The 21,197-nt window shown below is 39.0% G+C and overlaps 1 protein-coding gene across 1 annotated transcript in view; it reads right to left on the bottom strand.

Moving 5' to 3' along the window:
* rab3gap2 (RAB3 GTPase activating protein subunit 2 (non-catalytic)) overlaps positions 1–20,994 on the bottom strand; it is a 43,762-nt gene extending 22,768 nt beyond the window's left edge. The window contains exons 1-22 of the mRNA XM_062041783.1: positions 20,626–20,994; positions 20,388–20,470; positions 20,086–20,200; positions 16,841–16,922; positions 15,318–15,365; positions 15,144–15,219; positions 14,884–14,985; positions 13,625–13,724; positions 13,248–13,346; positions 10,971–11,119; positions 10,757–10,836; positions 10,403–10,495; positions 10,136–10,275; positions 8,472–8,667; positions 8,181–8,324; positions 7,891–7,973; positions 7,730–7,794; positions 7,304–7,394; positions 7,090–7,208; positions 3,547–3,760; positions 3,215–3,312; positions 3,036–3,144 (exon numbers count right to left, since the gene is read on the bottom strand). Of these exons, the coding sequence (XP_061897767.1) occupies positions 3,036–3,144; positions 3,215–3,312; positions 3,547–3,760; positions 7,090–7,208; positions 7,304–7,394; positions 7,730–7,794; positions 7,891–7,973; positions 8,181–8,324; positions 8,472–8,667; positions 10,136–10,275; positions 10,403–10,495; positions 10,757–10,836; positions 10,971–11,119; positions 13,248–13,346; positions 13,625–13,724; positions 14,884–14,985; positions 15,144–15,219; positions 15,318–15,365; positions 16,841–16,922; positions 20,086–20,200; positions 20,388–20,470; positions 20,626–20,731 (2,392 nt within the window). The 5' untranslated portion in view covers positions 20,732–20,994. The remainder of the gene's footprint in view (positions 1–3,035; positions 3,145–3,214; positions 3,313–3,546; positions 3,761–7,089; positions 7,209–7,303; positions 7,395–7,729; positions 7,795–7,890; positions 7,974–8,180; positions 8,325–8,471; positions 8,668–10,135; positions 10,276–10,402; positions 10,496–10,756; positions 10,837–10,970; positions 11,120–13,247; positions 13,347–13,624; positions 13,725–14,883; positions 14,986–15,143; positions 15,220–15,317; positions 15,366–16,840; positions 16,923–20,085; positions 20,201–20,387; positions 20,471–20,625) is intronic.
* Positions 20,995–21,197: the final 203 nt, after the last annotated feature.

Below are 21,197 nucleotides of genomic sequence, written 5' to 3'. Positions count from 1 at the left end.
TATTCCCGTTTAAATTAAAAAAATTCATTTCAGTAGGCCTTTAATGTGTTTGTTAGTCTGCAGTTAAAAATGAGCATTCACACCCTGGAGAGCTATAGCACCAGGTGGATTGACATGAATCATGGCTCCAACATAAAATATATTAATTCAAACAAATGATCTAAAAACGGTAAATCATCACGCAATGTTGCGAAAGATGTTGATTGTTCACGGTCTGCTGTGTCTAAAATGTGGAACAAGTACAAACAACATGTGAAGGTTGTAAAAGGCAAACATACTGCTAGACAAAGGAAAACGTCAAAGAGTCAAGACAGAAAACGTAAAGCAATTTTTCTGGAAAACAGAAAATGTACGGCAAAACAAATGAAGAACAAATGGGTGGAAACTAGAGTCACCGTTTGTGACCAAACTGTAAGAAGTTATTTCTTACAGTTTGGTCACAGATTCCATAATTCCATAATTTTTTTGACTCTGCTTGATCTAATAATGAAGTTGTGATTGACTACCACCATTTATTTTCTTGCGTGGCGAAGTTGGTAGAGTGGCTGTGCCAGCAATCGGAGTGTTGCTGGTTACCGGGGTTCAATTCCCACCTTCTACCTTCCTAGTCACGTCCGTTGTGTCCTTGGGCAAGACACTTCACCCTTTGCCTCTGATGGCTGCTGGTTAGCGCCTTGCATGGCAGCTCCCGCCATCAGTGTGTGAATGTGTGTGAATGGGTAAATGTGGAAATACTGTCAAAGCGCTTTGAGTACCTTGAAGGTAGAAAAGCGCTATACAAGTATAACCCATTTATCATTTATCATTTATGATTTCTTTTAGTGTTTCTTAAAGCCATAAAGTTGACATTTCAAATGACTCTAGTTTTGTGTCATGCCTGTTTCTTAATTTGTTTCTACAAAATTAAACAACTGAATAAACATTCTCCAAGACCGATGACTCAATAATTTTTTTCCAGGGGTTGTATATAAAGATGCTACCGTGGTAAAAGTGCAATTTCAATGTAATGTGCATTTATAAAAAAAAATAAAGGTCAGCAGAAAAATCCTTGTTTATTTAAAATATTTTCCCTAAATGTCACATTAAGGCCAAAAAGTGTGTTTTAATTGATTACTCAATTAATCAAACACATTAATCAATAGATTACTTGATTACTAATATAATAAATAGCTGCTGCCCTAATTAAATCTGTTCATTTATTTTATATTTATATAAATATATATTCATAATTGTATATTATTATTATATATTTTATTAATTCTGCTAATGAATAAAAGTGCTAAGGTGCTGAGACTGATGCACAGAGAACCCTTTTGTACCCTGTTTAAAAGCACGATATGAAGAAAACAGACAATTTATCGATGACAACAAGGTTATCGAGTTCATTTATCATCCGATAAATTGAATTATTACATTTATGGCTTTTATTGTGAATGCCAGTTTGTTTTGGAGCACTTTAAGAATGTAATGTGTGACATTGAGACAAAGCTATACTTTCATCCATCCATTTTCTGCCGCTTGTCCCTCTTGGGGTCGCAGGTGGCTGGAGCCTATCCTAGCTGCACTCAGGCGGAAGACGGGGTACACCCTGGACATGTCGCCACCTCATCCACCACACATAGACTGACAACATTCACACTCACTTTCACACACTAGGGCCAATTTAGTGCTGCCAATCAACCTATCCCCAGCTGCATGTCTTTGGAAGTGGGAGGAAGCCGGAGTACCTGGAGAGAACCTACGCAGAACCTACGCAGTCACGAGGAGAAAATCCTACAAACTGAAATTTGTTATTAGTCTTTCATTATGTTCTTGTATTGCATATTTATCACTGTATTTTTAATGTCCTTTGTGTGTTCTGTGTACAGTGAGTGACTCAGTAGTTCTAGGTATAAGATCCAACTTACACTAACTCACTGTCTAGGACTAGAAGAGGTTCGTAAGCCGAAGACCACGTGTGTTTTAACTAGGGTTGTATAGTATACCGGTACTAATAAAGTACCGCGGTACTAATGAATTCAAAACAGTACTATTTTTCATCCGAATGCTGCTGTGCGGCGGTGACGTCCAGAACGGAGGAGCATGTTGAGTGTGTCAGCGCGTACACACACAGCAAAAAAACCCACAAGGACAGGGAAACATTGCAAATAAAGGCAATTCCACAGGTTAATAAAGAGGGTGCGTGAAGCGCAATATGAAGGTATTTAGGCTTCAAAACTATCGATAAAGATGACGCTTTAAACACAGAAGTGCCACGCTGCAAGCGCTGCTTTAAAACATGCCTCGCCAAAGGTGGCATGATTAAAATATTACCACCTTTGCTTCAACTTAGCTAAACAATTAACCTCCTCTGTTGTGTACATATATATTGATACATAGACACGCACACAGCTGTTTGGCTTGATGCCAAATATTAGCGGAGTCCAAACCGCCCACGCAACGTAAAGTAATGCAAGAGAAATGACTGAATTTTGTAACAAATTCCTACAATTTGTGTTTTATCTTTAACATTGTGTGTTTTGCCCGCTACATGGCTTATCTGTGTACAATAACTTTTAGCCGCAGTATTGTTTTTAGTATTTACTAATGATTTTATGTTTCTTAAAGCACAGACCAAGAGTAGCAACCATAAATCATGAAGCAAAACGTCAATTAGGCTTTCTATTATATTGTAACCTAATCCTAGATTAAGGCAGGCTATATGTAATATATCAAATTATAAATTCTTCTTTGCGTGCAACAAGAAAAGCCAAATGTGTTTAATGCCTTTTAATTTTTATTTAAATATTCTAAAATTGTTCTTTGAATCCAATAAAAAACATATGTTAAACGTATCGTAGGATTTTTTGTTAAAATGAAGCCAAAAAATTTTTTTTTTGTGGTCCAATTTATTTTAATAAGTATCAAAAAGTATCAAAATACTTTTTGGTACCGGCCCCAAAATATTGGTGGTATCGGGACAACCCTAGTTTTAACTTCTCTATGTGACAGGCAAATGCTAGCTTGCGTTTGATGAATCTGACAAAAATACACACCTCCCATGTTGCTGATGAGGATTAGTAGTGTGTGAAGGTTTTTAACACACTCTTCTGTGTTCTGAAGAACCTCCTTCTCTCTTTGCAGCCACACGCTCAGCAACAAACCCTGAACAAAAACTGTTTTTAGACCTCAATGAGAAAAAAATATATATATATATTTGGATGTATTGTCTTACCAGTAGCTGCTGCGGACTGATGCTAGCCTGCTGCAGTTTGTCACAAATGTTTTGCGGTAGGCTTTTACCACACAGGCAAGCCCAGAAAACAAAGCTCCCTACACAGAACACATTAAAGTGAACCCACAATCTTTCCTTCAGTCCTGTTGACCATAAAACTGCTGATTTGCATATTAATGAAATTATACTATCGACCCCCAACAGGATTATTAACCTTGTTTATGAAAGCTATTAGAGATCCAAATAAATATAAATAAACAAAGTAATAATAAAAAAAAAATATAGGGAGTTATTGTCAAATTTGAAAGGGCAATGCAAAGAGAAATAACTACCTAACTGAATCCATTCGGTTTCAGATCGGCGGATGAGCCTCAACTGTCCATCCTCTGTGCATTCAATCTGGGAGAGGAAGGCCTGGGCAGACAAGGGTGTGTCTGGTGCGTCTTGGACAAAGGACACGCTGGGTCTCGAAGTGAGCTTGGCGTAGCGTTGTAAGACAGGACCCACGCGGGTCAATTCCCCCTCTATGCCGTCAAGGGAGCCCACCTGGTAAAGAAACAATTCAAATTGGAGCTTAATAGCCTAGAGTATTGGCCGATACAAATATTGATATTAGATATTGATATTAGCACAAATCATAGATTAAGTACTTTTATTATTTTGTAGTGTGGAATGTTAGAATGATCAAGTGAAACGACTCAAACAGAGAACAATGGTAGTTACTAACCTAATTATTATTAACCATCTGAAATTGACTTATGTTGTCTTTAAAAGAGAACCACACTTTTAAATTTTTTTTGCCTATTGTTCGAAATACTTATGAAACAAGAAGACCAAAGGATAGCTTTTGCGTCAGAACCCGAAATGCTTTAACATTGTGTAATAAACAACACAATGTGATAGGACAATAATCTGTACTGACTGAAAAACATGAACAATCATACTACAGTATCTGTAAAGTATTATTTGTACACAGCTACCTTGACAGTGTATGTCGTTGTAATAACAGTTGTTCGGTTGGTCAAGCTGGCCGGAAACGTTTTTTTTCCCAGTTGATTTTGGGTATGCACGCCATTTATGTCGCCATAGCTTGGCTCCAAGTTCTATCCACATTTGCAGTGTCAAATCACGTCGGTCATGACTCTTTTGTCTTCCGTCTGCTCCAACATTGCACCCTATCTTCGCGCTCGCTTAGCTTCTTTAACCAGTAGTTGCTCTTCCGTATATTCAGGTTCAAAAAGATAAGGTGGTGAATCCTCATTTGTCCAAAAATAGCCATCTTCGTTGTCTAGTACCAAGTCTGCCATTATTACAACACACTCATTTGTTGCTGGAAGTGAGTTGCTATGGGAACAGAAATAAATGCGCTGAGGAAATAAATTCCGGTACTCCATAAAATGACCAAAATACGGTAAATATTGAACATATTACGTATTGTTATGAACGTATCTGTTACTACATCATATTGCACTGTGTACAAAACCCAAAACCAGTGAAGTTGGCACGTTGTGTAATTCGTAAATAAAAACAGAATACAATGATTTGCAAATCTTTTTCAACTTATATTCAATTGAACACACTGCAAAGACAAAATATTTAATGTTCGAACTGAGAAACTTAATTTTTTTTTTGCAAATAATCATTAACTTAGAATTTAATGGCAGCAACACATTGCAAAAAAGTTGGCACAGGAGCATTTTTACCACTGTGTTACATGGCCTTTCCTTTTAACAACACTCAGTAAACGTTTGGGAACTGAGGAGACCATTTTTTTAAGCTTTTCAGGTGGAATTCTCTATACAGCTTAAGTTGTTCAACAGTCTGGGGTCTCCGTTGTAGTATTTTAGGCTTCATATTGCGCCACACATTTTCAATTGGAGACAGGTCTGGACTACAGGCAGGCCAGTCTAGTACCCGCACTCTTTTACGATGAAGTCACGCTGTTGTAACACGTGGCTTGACATTGTCTCGCTGAAATAAGCAGGGGCGTCCATGATATCATTGCCTGGATGGCAACATATGTTGCTCCAAAACCTGTATGTACTTTTCAGCATTATTGGTGCCTTCACAGATGTCTAAGTTACCCATGCCTTGGGCACTAATGCACCCCAATACCATCATAGATGCTGGCTTTTGAACTTTGCGCCTATACCAGATGGTTCTTATCCTCTTTGTTCCGGAGGACAGGACATCTACAGTTTCCAAAAACAATTTGAAATGTGGACTCGTCAGACCACAGAACCCTTTTACACATTGCATCAGTCCATCTTAGACGAGCTCGGGCCCAGCGAAGCCGGCGGCGTTTCTGGGTGTTGTTGATAAATGGTTTTCGCTTTGCATAGTAGAGTTTTAACTTGCTCTTACAGATGTAGCGATGAACTGTATTTAGTGACAGTGGTTTTCTGAAATGTTCCTGAGCCCATGTGGTGATATCCTTTACACACTGATGTCCCTTTTTGATGCAGTACCGCCTGAAAGATCGAAGGTCACGGGCATTCAATGTTGGTTTTCAGCCTTGCTGCTTACATGCAGTGATTTCTCCAGATCTTCTGAACCTTTTGATGATATTACGGACCGTAGATAGTGAAATCCCTAAATTTCTTGCAATAGCTCATTGAGAAATGTTGTTCTTAAACTGTTCAACAATTTGCTCATACATTTGTTCACAAAGTGGTGACCCTCACCCCATCCTTGTTTGTGAATGACTGAGCATTTCATGAAAGCTGCTTTTATACACAAGCATGGCACCCACCTGTTCCCAATTAGCCTGTTCACCAGTGGGAAGTTCCAAATAAGTGTTTGATGAGCATTCCTCAACTTTCTCCGTGCTTTTTTGAAACATGTTGCAGGCATCAAATTCCAAATGAGCTAATATTTGCAAAAAATAAAGTTTTCCAGTTTGAAAGTATCTTGTCTTTGCAGTCTATTCAATTGAATATAGGTTGAAAATGATATGTCAATCATTGTATACTGTTTTCATTTATGATTTACACAACGTGCCAATTTCACTGGTTTTTGGTTTTGTATATAAGAGGTTGATGGATAGTTTTGAAGTTGTTTTAGAGGGCTTTGAAGGCTACAACAGTGGCCCCCAATAGCTACATCTTGCAAGCGTAACTTTAGACACGCTTTAGACATTTATTAATTTTGTGTGCGCTGGTAGCCTTGGGGCGCTGCCCTTTTGATGACATCACTTCGGCCATTTTGGGAGACGAAGCCCCCTACGTCACATCCTGTTTACGCAGAAAATTCATTGAGGCCACTTCTCAGTGCTTCAGCATGTGTGTGGTTTTTTTTTTGCCATTCACCAAGTTTTGTATATTTTGCTTATTCAATATGGGTTCAATAAAGTTAACAAACCAGCCTGGAAAGAAGGACTTGAACTTAAAGAGGAGAGGGAACCCAACCACACTTCCACTCCTCCCCGCGCCATCCTCTTTATGCCTGCGCTCCCTTCTTTGCCTCGTGACGGGACTTTGCGACGGCACGTGGTCTGCCATTCGCGGACAGCCAGGTAAAAATAATTTTACTTTTTAACTTTTTTTTAATGATTGGAGCAATCGTTGACATTTTTGAGAGCACCAAAGAGACACTTAAGTGTGTGCGTGCTTTGACAATTTAGCTTGCTGTTGCTGCTGTGGTGTTTTGCTCATAACCCAGTAAGTTGAATTATGCGAAAAAGTTTGTTACTGGACGCTTTCTAACGCTGTTCTGCCTCGGAGAATTTTAGATGTAAGCAGATGTAATTTGATACTTGTTTTTTTGCTGCTATGGGACAGATATCTGATATTGATATCAGGATCAGGACACCCCGAGTAGTTATTATACTTCCTCAAGAAGAACATTTGTGTCATTGTGCTTGTGTGTTTCCTTACAGGTTGGCAGCACTCAGCAACTGCAGCAATGTGAGCATGCTGGATATCGGTGTAGAGCTGAAGCAGTTTCAGCTGGGAGGAGCATAGCTGTTGTAACAATGGATCCACTTGTTCAGGGTCTGGTACACAAAAATGTTGTATACAAAAAAATACCCAAATCAAAACATAATGTACTCTGCTGAAATAACACTGCCCTTTAGAAGAGTTGTTTCACCTTCCTGTTGCAGAGCGCTGAGCAAGGAGCGCATGATGTTTGTGAGACACAAGACTGGGATGTTCTTACTAGACAGCAGAGACTCCAAAGCCTAGAAGTCAGACTAGACTTAGAAACATGACTCCCGTATCTGTGTATGTTCTCATTTGGAATCCATCCATCCATCCATCCATCCATCCATCCATCCATCTTCTACCGCTTATCCCTTTCGGGGTCGCGGGGGGTGCTGAAGCCTATCTCATCTGCAATCGGGTGGAAGGTGGGGTACACCCTGGACAAGTCGCCACCTCATCGCAGGGCCAACACAGATAGACAGACAACATTCACACTTTCATTCACACACTAGGGCCAATTTAGTGTTGCCAATCAACCTATCCCCAGGTGCATGTCTTTGGAGGTGGGAGGAAGCCGGAGTACCAATCATACCTCTTTTTTCATGGAGGAGTGCTTAATATCTAGCAGCACGTTTTTGGCTTCATTTTCCAAAATATCTGACAAGAAAAGAAAATAACAAATAGTAATGTTTGTCAAAGACCGAAATCAGCGAAGTGAGTCTTACGGTCTCAATGGATGCTGTTGTGTCTTACCAGTTTCCAAATCACTGCTCCTAAGTATTGTTGTTAGTCTCTTCAATAAATGCATATCTTTAGCTCCTTCACTTTTCTTGTCACTGTAATGAAGATGGCCATATGTCATTAACATCAATCCAAATGTATTTCAATGTAATAAACATGTGATTGCTACAATTGAGTTTAGACTTATTTTTGTTACTTCTCTGTAGTAATAATTTAGAAAATAATAAATCTGGCGACCCTTAAATAACTACAAAATAAAGCACTGATCAATGTGTGTAAATGAAACTAGTTTGTAGGACTACCTGAGGGCCAGATGGAAGGGAACAGTGACAGTCCTCAGTGCTCCTGTGATGGGATCAAGCAGACATACTTGTTGGGTGTGGAGCTGCCAGCCCTGACTGGTCACACTGTTCACCCCTAGCAGACGGTAACCAGCATACAGCAACCTGGATGTAAACACACATACAGATTTTAGAATTTAATAGTGTACCTGTTGTGTCAGTGAAATGGCTTGTGTGTTTGTGTGTGTGTGTGTGTGTGTGTGTGTGTGTGTGTGTGTGTGTGTGTGTGTGTGTGTGTGTGTGCGTGTGTACCTGCAGTGTTTTCCCACAGTGAAGGCACCAACTCGAGGCCCGTGCTGCATCGCCCATATTTCCAGGATCCCCCTGCGGGGAGCGTAGATCACCAAGAACAGCGCGTGGCGTCTGGGCAGGGAAGCTGAGGCTGAGTTTTCGCGACTGATTCGCTCCTCTGGAACATGCAACCAACCCAGCTGGGCATCTCTGTAACCTTTTAGTAAAAACACACATATATTTGCAAGACAGAGACACGACACAAAATAGCAGTCCAAGAGAAAATCATTAGTCAGCTTCCCCTGGACACAACAGTTCCAATTCCTGTCATTCAGTAGGCAAATAGGGACAAACAAAAATACTTAACTGTAACATCACCCCTCTTAAAAAAGCTGACTCATTTGATCACTATCTTTAATGATTTACTTTATCATTATTTTGTATCACTTACTAGTACTTTTTTTTCCCTATAACAATATGTAAACTTGTGAAGACATTTTCTAATGTAAATGTAAATCATGTCTATTACAGTTTATAAAGCACGCACTGAACTACTGTAAGAGTGCACACTTGAAAACAGTACACTTAAGAAAAAAATAAGACTATGACTGCGGTAATTTTTAAGAATGAGTCAGGATTATGGACATATAATTAGTTGATGTAAAAGCTGTTATGATGCTATTTAATGACTGTAGCTTTAGATAATAAGTAGGGCTGTCCTGATCAACATTTTTGGTCTCTAAACAGATCTGATTTTTTGGGCGTCATATCCGATTTCGAGTCCCGATCCGATACTTTGACTATAGATTACAAAACTCAAAATGTATTATAACAAACAACTATAGCAAGCACAATAAAAATTTTTACAAATTTAAATTTGCTAGTATTGTGGTAAATCAGATGATCTATAAAATTAGTGGTAATAAATACTACATACATTTTTTTTCAAAACTAAATAAAGGCAAAAACTACTATTGGTTCCTATTTAAATTATTTGGATTTTGCCCTCAAAGCCTTCCTGTATCCAGAGAATTACTACTGAGTTGAAAAACAGTAACAAAGACAACCCAAAAATGATTTTGTAATAATAAAGACAAAAAAAATATCGCTCTAAGCACTCTAGTATCATTTATATACTGATACTACACTAGGTATTGATAGTATCTACATCTGGATCGATCACACCTTCTTTACATTAAAGCTTTAGCGGTTAGCTTCTTGTGTTGTCCTGCTCAGTGTGTGTGTGTGTAGCATACTTAACCATTCATTTTCCTATAGTCCTCCAGTGATAAGGCTACATGGAAGAAACATAGTTTATTTTCCACCATGGTGGTGAGGATTAGTATCTTAGAAGCGGCTTCGCACCCTAAATAGACAACACGTTCGTTGCAGCATGCTCTCAAATTTTACCCTCCTGGTATTCATGCAACTCCTGCATGTGTCGAACAAGGAATATGGAAATGTGATTGCGTCTCCCTGAGCGTGCATCCCTTTTGAAGGACTCTTTACCCATGTAAACACTGGGATACAGCTTCGATAAAGATCTGCGGGGCAGGGCAGCTTATCAGCTAATCGCTGATCAGTTAAAAAAAGGCAAGTAACGGCCCCCGATCCAATCCTATGATTGGGATCTGGGCATCTCTGGTATTAACTGTCTTTTTATCTTCCATCTACTTTCTCCTCACCTTTCCACATGCGGATAGCAATCCCTCTGGTCAGGTCCAGCAGTGTAACTCGACCAAAGTCATCAGTCACTCCGGCCAGCGTGTTGCAGGGGGACAGGCAAATTGATTCACCATGACGACGAGAGTCTGGTAGACCAAACCTGAACAGCGGTAAGGATGACAACCGAATATCAACAAGGATCATGCTAATATTTCAGTTTAATTCCAGCAAAAATAAACATGACAACCGTTTTTATATTTTTTTTTCTGTTATTCTATGGCTGTCACCTGATTCCCAAGGGTGTTGCAGGTTCCACCTTGGGCCTGTTTTTCTGGACTGCTTCATCTTCATTCTTATTCCTGTTCCATCCCAGCCACCCACTGCGGATAGAAATAAGAAGCTAAAGAGTACTTAAGATTGATTTAGTCTGGTTGTGTTTGGTACACCAGAGGAGTATTTCCAGCAGTATTATGAACTGTGTCTGTGTATATAAGTAGGTGGGGGCACACAAATATATAACAGCCCATTATAAAAATTTAATTGCGCTAGGTTATACTGCTAATTCAGAGAACCTTTCCCCCCCAATTAAGCTCTATGATTTACTTTTCCTTGTTGGCATATGCATGCAAAGGCATCCACACCTGGCTGCACTAAAGAGTGCTGATGTAAGTTTACTGGCCACGGCAAGCGCCACATGAGAGAGAAGAGGCTGGGAGCTTCCCTGGGGACACAAAGAGATAAGGACGATTATGAGATGAGAATAAAAGATTTGTCACCGTCTGGTAAATATTTTCCACACTTATGTAAAGCGTCAACCCTTGCACCTTGACTGCCGGTCCGCATGACACGTCTCACCTCTACTGCGTAGTAAAACCCAGTGTAGGGGCCACCTCCTACAGTGACGCACTGGCTCATGGCAGGGGGGCTACCTTTTACTGAAGCTTTGAAGCCCCCTAAAATAGAAGCATTCTTCATCTGATCAAACACGTTGAGTGTCATGACACCTAGCAGAGGGAGATAGAGAGGATACATTAAAAAACAGATAGAGTAATGTTGGTTTTAAACATACATTTAAATCAACTACTTAATTTGACTGACATTAACAGTGTTCAGTGTGTGGAGGAGAAAGAAAAAAACCTCAAATCATTACCCATAATATTCTTTATTGTTCTTTACTGAGGGTAGATAATTGCATAATATCTGGGCGTTGTTATGATTCCCAGCAATACAATCATTATATTTTAATATGTTGAAGTCGCTGTAAAAGGTAATTATTTGGCAGGTTATTAACTTGAACCTTTCTAAGGTTTATATGATGACTACTTAATAGATAGTCAGAAGTCACAAGACTACGTCCTGTAAGAAATTTGAGCGCCTGCCTGATTTTATTTGTATCTTACTGAAGCACATATCGTACAAACGCCACATAAAAGCGCTAAAGATAACATTATGAAGCTTTTCAAAGCAATACATTTAACAAATAATGACCATTAACATGCTTCCATCTACATTACTGCAATTACAACATTTTCCTTTGAAGAGTTAATTATTTCAAAAGCCAACATGTCATTCCAGTGTATGGATCAAAACACAGCATCTTAGAATAAATAAAGCATTTTCATGTAATTTGGTAATAATATATAAATTATGACAGAAAATGTTTGTTGCAAACCTGTCAGGCAGTCTTTTCTATGCAAGCAAGAACCTCAGACAATATTTACCCACTTTTCCTAGTAAAAGCCCTCTCTGTGATTATCTTAGGTACAGTTGTCATTAGGTCAACCCCCAGATTTTAAATTGTATTTATGTCTCACATTTATATACTTTTAACTAGTAATGTTAGTCTTTTGTTTTTGGTTTCATCCATCCATCCATTTTCTACCGCATGTCCCTTTCGGGGTCGCGGGGGGTGCTGGAGCCTATCTCAGCTGCAGCCTGGCGGAAGGTGGGGTATACCCTGGACAAGTCGCCACCTCATCGCCTCATTTTGGTTTCATGCTTATGGCCGTTGTCATGGTGAAAGGTGAAACATCTGCAGATTTTTGGAGTTGGGGACAAAATGGATTAGCATTGGAGTCCCTCCATCTCAAGAACTAGTACCAACTGAAGACAAATAATCCCAAAGCATGTTTTTTTCTTTAATCTTATCAAGCCTGGATTTTTTTCCCCAGAAAAACCTTTTGGTTCACTTTCTGTATTGACTCTACTAGACACAAGATTGTTAAGGTACCTGAGGTGGAGTATGAGTTGTGTTGTCTTGGTTTAGGTATTATAGTCCTATACCAAATTGAGATCTTGAGTTGATTTTTAGTTTTGATGTGTCACACTATGCAATATTGATTTCCATTTACAGTACCTCACAAAAGTGAGTACAGCACTCAGATTTCTGGTTAAATTATATATTTTCAAGTTACTACTGCACAAAACAATATAAAGTAATCAGTGAAGTGCTTATATAACACTCTAAATTTAACAATAGTGGAGTAATGACATCATATCCATAGTTGGCCTTGACACATTTGCAAAAAAAAATTTTTTAGAGTCTACAACCAAACTTTTCTTTGTTGTTTCTTATGTTTTATCTCTGGGAGGCCAGGTGCAAAATTTACTCAAAATTAAATTGATATTATGGGAAATGACTGCCAGATTCAGTGGGAAAAAAAAAATATACATATAGACAACTTGTCAATGAAAATTCCATTGGCTATGGGTCCTTTAAGCTTAAGGCCATAGTTAGTTTTCTTTATTTATAATAAGAACAGTAAAAATGTGGGAGCATTGAAAACATTAGCCAGGTTATTAAATTAATTAAGGTTCATTTCATTCTAGATTTTTAAGATGAATTGTGTATATTGTTTAGATAATTTTTCACTTGGTCTTGCATGATCTTCGTAACCTTGCTGAGGTACATTCGTATGCACACTGTAACAGTATTATATGTCAGTGGAAAAAAAAAATATTCTATGAAAAACAATTCTATTTAGACATCATTGAACAAAGAGAGCACAGTCTACCAAGTCAAATTCCTTGTATGTTAAAAATATTTGGTTGACCAATAAAGCTGATTCTGATATTGCTAAAACAATGGTTGCACAAGACTTTACATCCGGTTTATTTGTGTGAAAAGCTTACCCACACTACAGTAGTCTATAATAGTGTCCATGTCCTGCAGACCCCACTTCTTATAGGCCAAAGGAGGAGGCTGAACCACATCACTACCTGCAGCTGCAGCTAGATGTACAATGATACAAAGAGGACTTCAAATATGGTGGTATTTAATGCCATAGGAAAGTCCCTTCACCAAAGAACAGTGGAACAGTGATTATCATTAATAATCAACCCCTTGAGCCAGGAGCCGTGATTTGTATTTAAACTGTTCAAAGGACATATTCTTGCATGCATACAGTAAAACCCACAGTGTGTGTGTGTGTGTGTGAAAATGGCTCATTTGTGTCTAAATATTTAGTGAGTAACCCCCGATTATCTGAAAAAGAAAAGTGGAACAGTACCTCTTGCCACCTGGTTACGACAAGCACGCAGAGACTGGAAGAGGCTGAACCCATCTATAGTAACCAGAGCAGCAGGGTACAGGATGCTCAACTCTTCGTGCTGTGATAAAGAAAAAGAAAAATCATTCCAAGAAGGGATGGGCAATACAGCTTAAAATCTATATCGCGATATATATATCAGCCTCCCGCAATATTGATTATATTATTTGGTATATACGTAAATGATAATAGAATAATTTCAAAACGGGTTACAAAGGCTCCTAATATGGCTGCTGATGTGTGCGGTACCGTATAGCGTAATTTTCATTTTTTGTTAAACCTCTAATCTACTTGCCAATTTACTGTTAACAGCAGGTTACTTTCTGTTGTAAAATGGTTCTATCAGCCCTTCTGTTAAAATGTACTAAACATTTATTTTCTGTTTGGATACTTTACATTAGCTTTGGGCGATACTACAATTGATCCAATACCAAGTAATTACAGGGGCAGTATTGGTCATATCAATGCTGATAATTCAAACTTTTTGAAGGTCATTGGATGACTCAGTACACAGGATGGCGGTGTAACAATAAAACATTTATATTTAAATTATCTTATTGTTCCCCTTTATTACATACAATATTTGGAGGAAAATAAAGTCAATAGTGCAAAATAACTAAACATAAGCAAAAACTATTATTGGCTCCGATTTAAATCCTTTGGTTTTTGCACAAACAATCTTCCTGTGTTCAGGGATGTAATTCTTGAGTTTGTAAACAATTCCAAAAATAAAAAGAGTATTTTGTGATAATAAAATATCAATCTGATCACTGAATCAATCAATCTGATCACATATACTTGTATGGTACTATAATTGGTATCGGTACTGTCAATATTGGTATTGATAAGCCCAACCCGTTTACATTCAAAAGTCCTCGCTTAGCGGTGAGCATATCCTCCTATGGTGTGTAGTGTAGCATGTAAGCATAATTGTAAGAAACAGTTTATTTGCCGCCATTGAAGTGAGGATTACGGATGTAGCTTTTGCACTGTGGAGGGACGCTAGCCGCTAACAAGGACACTACATTGCGGACACGGTCGTTCGCTTGTCTTTGTCAAATTACCGGGAAACAGACAGAATATGTATTCAACATGCATTATCATGATATGTCAATAGTATTAAGACCTCTATAATCAGCCAAGTTTATACAATTTATATCATATGTATCGCGCAACCCTTATTCCAATTAAATACCCAAAATATTTTATTCCTCTGCTACCTGCTCAGTTACACCAGAATGGCGAGGGATCTCATACGTTCGACACTTCAGCCGTAAAACTGGGTCCTCGTGAAGCAGCTGGGCCAGAAGAAGAACCCCATTCTAAAAAAACAAAAAAAACACCATTACGTTTTATATTTCCAACATTGGAAAAAAAACACACAAATTAATAGGGAACAACTTTCATGTTCATGCTCGTACCAACACTATTTCAGTGCAGTTAGGGGTATTGAATGAAGATGGGAGAAAGGGACAAGTACCTCTGTATAAAAGCGGACGTAGCCAGAAGTGAAACCCACGACAACACATGTCCAGTCAGGCCGTCCAGTGGAGCTTCTAAAAAACCCCCAAAAAACACAAACTTTCCGTTATAGGCACCTTTTGTTACTCGTATACAATAAATGAGGGGTTCTTCAAAAATACTACAAACTCACCTTTTCTGACTTGCCAGTGGTATACATATGGCACTGCTCACACACTCTCTGCAGAGATTAATTACACACAAACAGTAAAAAAATGTAGCGTAGTTTAACAATGAAGGTACTATGATGTCAATAATTTTACCCAGGAAGAGGTTATTTCTATTTCCATTAATTTATATGTCATTATTTTTCTTAAAATTACAAACCTATCACAAGTGGACAAGCGTCCAGGTCTCCAGGAATAAAAAGTGTTACACTGTAAATCAACTTGTATTTGTTCCATCCTTCCATTTTCTACTGCTTTTCTCTCTCGGGGTCGCAGGGACTTGTATTTGTTATATTACTATATTTGTATTTTACTAGGGCTGCAACTAACAACTAATTTGATAATCGATTAATCTGTCGATTATTACTTCGATTAATCGACTAATAATCGGGTAAAAGAGACAAACTACATTTCTATCCTTTCCAGTATTGTATTGAAAAATAACAGAATACTGGCCCCATACTTATTTTGATTATTGTTTCTCAGCTGTTTGTAAATGTTGCAGTTTATAAATAAAGGTTTATAAAAATAAATAATAAAATAAATAAATAAAGTAGCCTCTGGGCATGCGCATAGCATAGATCCAACGAATCAATGACTAAATTAATCGGCAACTATTTTTATAATCGATTTTAATCGATTTAATCGATTAGTTGTTGCAGCCCTATTATTTACATTATAGTTTCAAGGCAGCATGGTAGAGCAGAGGTTAGTGCGTGTGCATCATAATAAGTAGGTCCTGGGTTCGTCAGGTAGGTCAGGTTCTTTCTGTGTGGAGTTTGCATGTTCTCCCCGTGACTGCGTGGGTTCCCTTCGGGTACTCCGGCTTCCTCCCACCTCCAAAGACATGCACGTGGGCATAGGTTGATTGGCAACACTAAATTGGACCTAGTGTGTGACTATGAGTGTGAATGTTGTCTGTCTATCTGTGTTGGCCCTGTGATGAGATGGCGACTTGTACAGGGTGTAACCCGCATTCCGCCCGAATGCAGCTGAGATAGGCGCCAGCACCCCCCGCAACCCCGAAAGGGACAAGGGGTAGAAAATGGATGGATGGATGGATTTAAGGATACCGTAATGGTCTGGTTGTACTGTACATGTTGATGTTCAAGAATGCATCTTGCATGAATTGGTAATGGTAGGGTTGGCAATAAAGCTTTATAAGAGCATCAGCATCTCTATCAGTCTATCGGGACACTACAATACCTTTCAAAACTGATTCGTTCTATAAATTGTGCCATGTCAATTATGGTCATGGTCATTTCAAGTAAACAAAATAGCACATCCTAATTCTGACTTGGTGGAATCATTTTGAGTCTTTTAATGTTTTCTATTACAAAAGTTTGTAAATTGTTAATGTGGAGGAAATTGCAACACAGCCAAGTGCAGGTGTCTGCGCCTCCACCACCAACAAAAAAGCTGTCAACCTTAGGGAATCACTGTATGGATATTTGTTTTTGGTTTTAAAGTCACTGCTATTTCTTCTCACCCTTCATCGGTGCTGAGCGTTCCACTCCAAGACACATCCAAAGTCATCTCATCTTTGCCACCACTATCCGTTCTCCACTTGGCTGTAAGAATCGGGAGTTTACACAGAGAAATAGAACTCACCTGTTGACCAAGACATGTTCCGTGTAGGGCTGGGCGTTCAATGCCAAAAATCTAAATCATAAATAATTGAACCCTTTAACTACATTTTTAAAGTACCAGTAAAGTGAAAAATCAAGTGGACTTTATATGCTTAATTGTGTTTCATTGTATCCATTAAACCATATCCAATCGTATTTATAATCCACAAAGTATGTAAAAACACAGATTAAACATCACAAAATTCAGTCAACCATTTTTAATATTCCGCTGCGAATACCTTCGACTATTTTCGGAGATTGACATCACAATCGGCAGCTTCTACACTCTGACCATAGTATCAGATCAGTCGTACTGGAAATACGCAAATATTGGACAGAGATGTGCTGTCTATCATTCAAAATCTGTATATAAGACATGAACACGTTTTTATTTTTGTTATGCATTCTGAGTTGTAGATAAATAAATACATAAAAAGTCCGCTAACAATGTAGACAATGAGGGCTCTCTATTTTGCTCACAAAACCCTCTAAATAACCATCCAAAACCCGCCAACAATACTCTTTATACATATCGTGACCTGAATATTAACCAAATATTAGCAATGTTGTTATTATAAGCGCTAGCGCAAACAAACTATTTGTTAGCGCCGCAATGATACAGATAGCTAAGTAGCCCTCCGCTGCCTTTACTGTGAGCCGGTAGCGATGTTCTGCTGCTCCCGCATCATCGCGACTCGGCTCGTCAAAGTTATTTTAGATTTTGAATCATGCCTCTCATCTGTATAATAGAAGGATTTAGCCTTCAATATAGAAGCTGTTCATCTGTGACATTCAATTCATACCCGAAGATGGAGACAAACACAGAAAACCGAAGACAGTGTCTGCAGGGAGACTTGATGGTTAATTGTTCATCTACACGGAAAGATATGGACATTCTATCAGTCGTCATCAAAGTAAGAGAAGACATTGTACACTAAGCTATCATTTTATTATGTTTGTGGTTTGTATTTCTTGTTTAGCACTTAGCAATACTGCTCCATTATGCCATAGTGTTTCACTAAAACTGGAGTTGTTCAGCAGAGCTTCTAAAACTAAAGCATATCGTCCTTATATTTAGGATCAACAATGCAAGGTTCTGGATGATAATTTTGCCCAAAGTAATCGATGGCTCTTACAAAGTCTGCACGATTTGCATTGTTTTTGGTCGGAAAAGCATCTGCAGTCCCTACCACTATGTCACGTGATGACGTTTCTGGCTTCCTCATTATCTCTCAAAATGGCTTGGGAATCTCTGTGAGATTGATACTATTTTGATCATATCTATTTATTCGCAAACTTTGAAAGTCTTTTGGTGTCATAAATCAATATATGATAATAGCTTCAATATATATGCAACTTGTTTTTCCACTCTACTGGTACTTTAAACCACTACTTTTTTCCCACACTTTGATCCCTGCGCTTTATACATTGTTGTGGCTAATTTATGGACTTTTCCAGGTTCACCAGCTTGCTGCCAATACATTTAGCCTCATCACATCAGACAAATGAAATCGCCAAACGGGGCTTAGTGGACCAATGAAATTGTTCACATTAAATCAAACACACTCACACAATCATTCAGTCAGCCATTTAGCGTGTTATGCACTGACCCTCATCTAGGAGAAAAAACAACGAAATGCACACTACGCAGGCCCCAAAGCTGAAGACGATAGATCTGGGCAATGAAAAAGGAAACAACTGCCGTACGGATTGGAAATCCACCACTACTAACAGGCCCGGGAAGGTTGAAGGCCACGCGTCGGAGAAAACAACAAATTAGGTGGGTGCAACTCGGGATGCAACAGTACACGGTAAAATACTGGACTGTTTGGTCCGCCCTGCACGGGACAACATGCCCTTATAGACTGCGTTTTTTTCGTGCTTTGTGCATGCGCGCGTGTCTGTTCACTGTAGCAGTGCAACTCTCCAACAACGTAATGTCCGAGCCAAGCACCAGTGTACCTCTACCCATGCCTCCCCTTTTTCCTCCCCACATCGTACAAAAGAAAAAAAAAAGATTTATGAACAGCACAAGCAGAGAAGTTGGAAGACAACAATTTTAGGAAACATTGGCTTCAATCAAAACTGTGGAATGCTCCTCGCACCAACACTTAATTCCTTTTGGGTACAAACTTCTCCGGTTGGCTTAAGTTTTCCTCCATAACATTTCTGTGTAGTGGTCTGGAGGGAACTTAGCTGCTACTTCTTCTGCTGGGTTTCTAGCACCCTTCATGCTTTGTGACACATGGCTTCCTGTTGTGTTACTACACAATCAGCAATATGTTTTAAGGGGGTGTGTATCTAGAAAGAAAAATACAAAGGGGAAAATCTAAATAATCAACATGGCAGTTTTCTGACGGTTAAAAGGTCTAAGGCTACGTTCACACTGCAGGGTCGGATGTCCAATTTAGATTTTTTTTGTCAAATCGTTCACATTATTAAAAAAAAAAAAGCAACTTCTAATGTGAATGCAATCTGACCCGCATGCAGACATGATGTCATGGCGTCGCGGACATGATGTCATGGCGTCGCACACACTGCACTGTTTATGGAGGTAAACGTGCCTTCCACTCTAGTCGGCCTCAGTGCTGGCACATTTGTGGATTTTGTGAAATCAAATTAATCGTTTTCTGAACCTAGTTATTGCGCATAGAAGATTAAGAAAGAAGAGGACAAGTATTTTTGCTCTGGCAGTTTTACGGGATAATTTGCTTCGATGTATGCTTGAAAAACGTGTCTGCGGTCACGTTATTATTTTCACTTGTTTTCTGCTCCGTGGTCAACTATTCCTTTTGTAACTGTCTATTTTAGCAACTAGTTATGACGCTTATCGCTTTTTGATTACGTTCTGGTCGGATGAATGCAACTTGAGCGCGGGAGCGTTCACATTGAGGACGCATCTCATATATATCCAATTTGCCTCCCCATACAGAAGAAGTCTGGGTCGGATATGAAAAATTCGGAATTGAAATGTTCACACGGACATGAAAAAATCCAATACAGGTCGCATATGGGCAAAAAAATCGGAATTGACCTGCACTGTGAACAAGGCCTAAATGTCCTAATTGCCCAGCCCTATGACAGTGTGTCTGTTTCCACATCTAACCTGAGAGAAATACGGCCTTCTGTTCGTGGGCCACCACAAGCAGGTCTGAGCAAGGTGACAGAGATACGATGCATTCTTGCAGCCAGGGTGCACTCAACTCTGTGGCCTCCTCCACCTGTGGGTTTGGTGCAAAAACATCATGAGTTACATCAGCAATAGGTTTCTACAATATTGATCTAGTACAAGTTCATGTGAAAAGCCAAACTCAATCGATCTTACATTCATGCATACTGCTAATACTCCTACTGCTAAAGATTGCAGGGACAAACACTGCTTGAAAGATAATGCAAGGTATGACAAACCAATGTGGCTTCTTGCTCTTTGCTGTTGTTGTCACTTTCCCACGCTGACTCCCAGTCAGAAGTGTCCCATGACAGCTCATTTTCTGCCACAGACAACGGACACACTTCAGTGGACAGATGAGACATATACTGACAGCTATAAAAAAAACAGTTAATATGTATATGTATGTATATTGGCATAAGTGTTTAGAGCCCACCCAAACAGTAATTAGCCTAGTAGTTTGTCGATGCTTGGTACCTGTTTGATTCTTCTCCTGCACTGGCTTGGTTTGATCACGTAACAAGTAGTCTCTGACCGTCTTGATCTCTTGGAGACGACAAAACTCCAGCAAGCCACAGGACATGTCGTTCTCGTCCTGACAGGACCCGAACTACTTATCCAGTTAGCTCACCACCTGCTAACAGTCCACCGTTGGAAGACCAGCGTAGACTTACAGTTTGAGTTGCTTTCGCCTGCTGTTCGCTAACCTTACGACAGAAAGGCTAAAATACCAGTTTATTGTTTTCAGTGTTATAAATTAATATCAAACGAACACTAATACGAGTCTCATCACTCGATATTTGCTGTTCAGATGTGCTGACAACTCGCTAGCATAACATTGATTTGCTTCCGGGTCACGTTGGAGTCAAGTTTTTCAAAATAAAAAACTTCACTGAAAAAAGAAAACAAATATTAACAATGACTGACAGAAAATTGGAATACAATCAAGTTCACGCTGAATACCATGTCATTAAAATAATTGCTTAGTAAAGTATTACTTTTTTGTTGGTATATATATATATATTGTAGCGTTGAACGGGTTTGACAAA

Source organism: Entelurus aequoreus, linkage group LG03 (assembly GCF_033978785.1).
Source record: "Entelurus aequoreus isolate RoL-2023_Sb linkage group LG03, RoL_Eaeq_v1.1, whole genome shotgun sequence".
Taxonomy (NCBI): domain Eukaryota; kingdom Metazoa; phylum Chordata; class Actinopteri; order Syngnathiformes; family Syngnathidae; genus Entelurus; species Entelurus aequoreus.
Note: the sequence above shows the minus strand (reverse complement) of the source record. Positions and strands in the feature narration are given on the sequence as shown.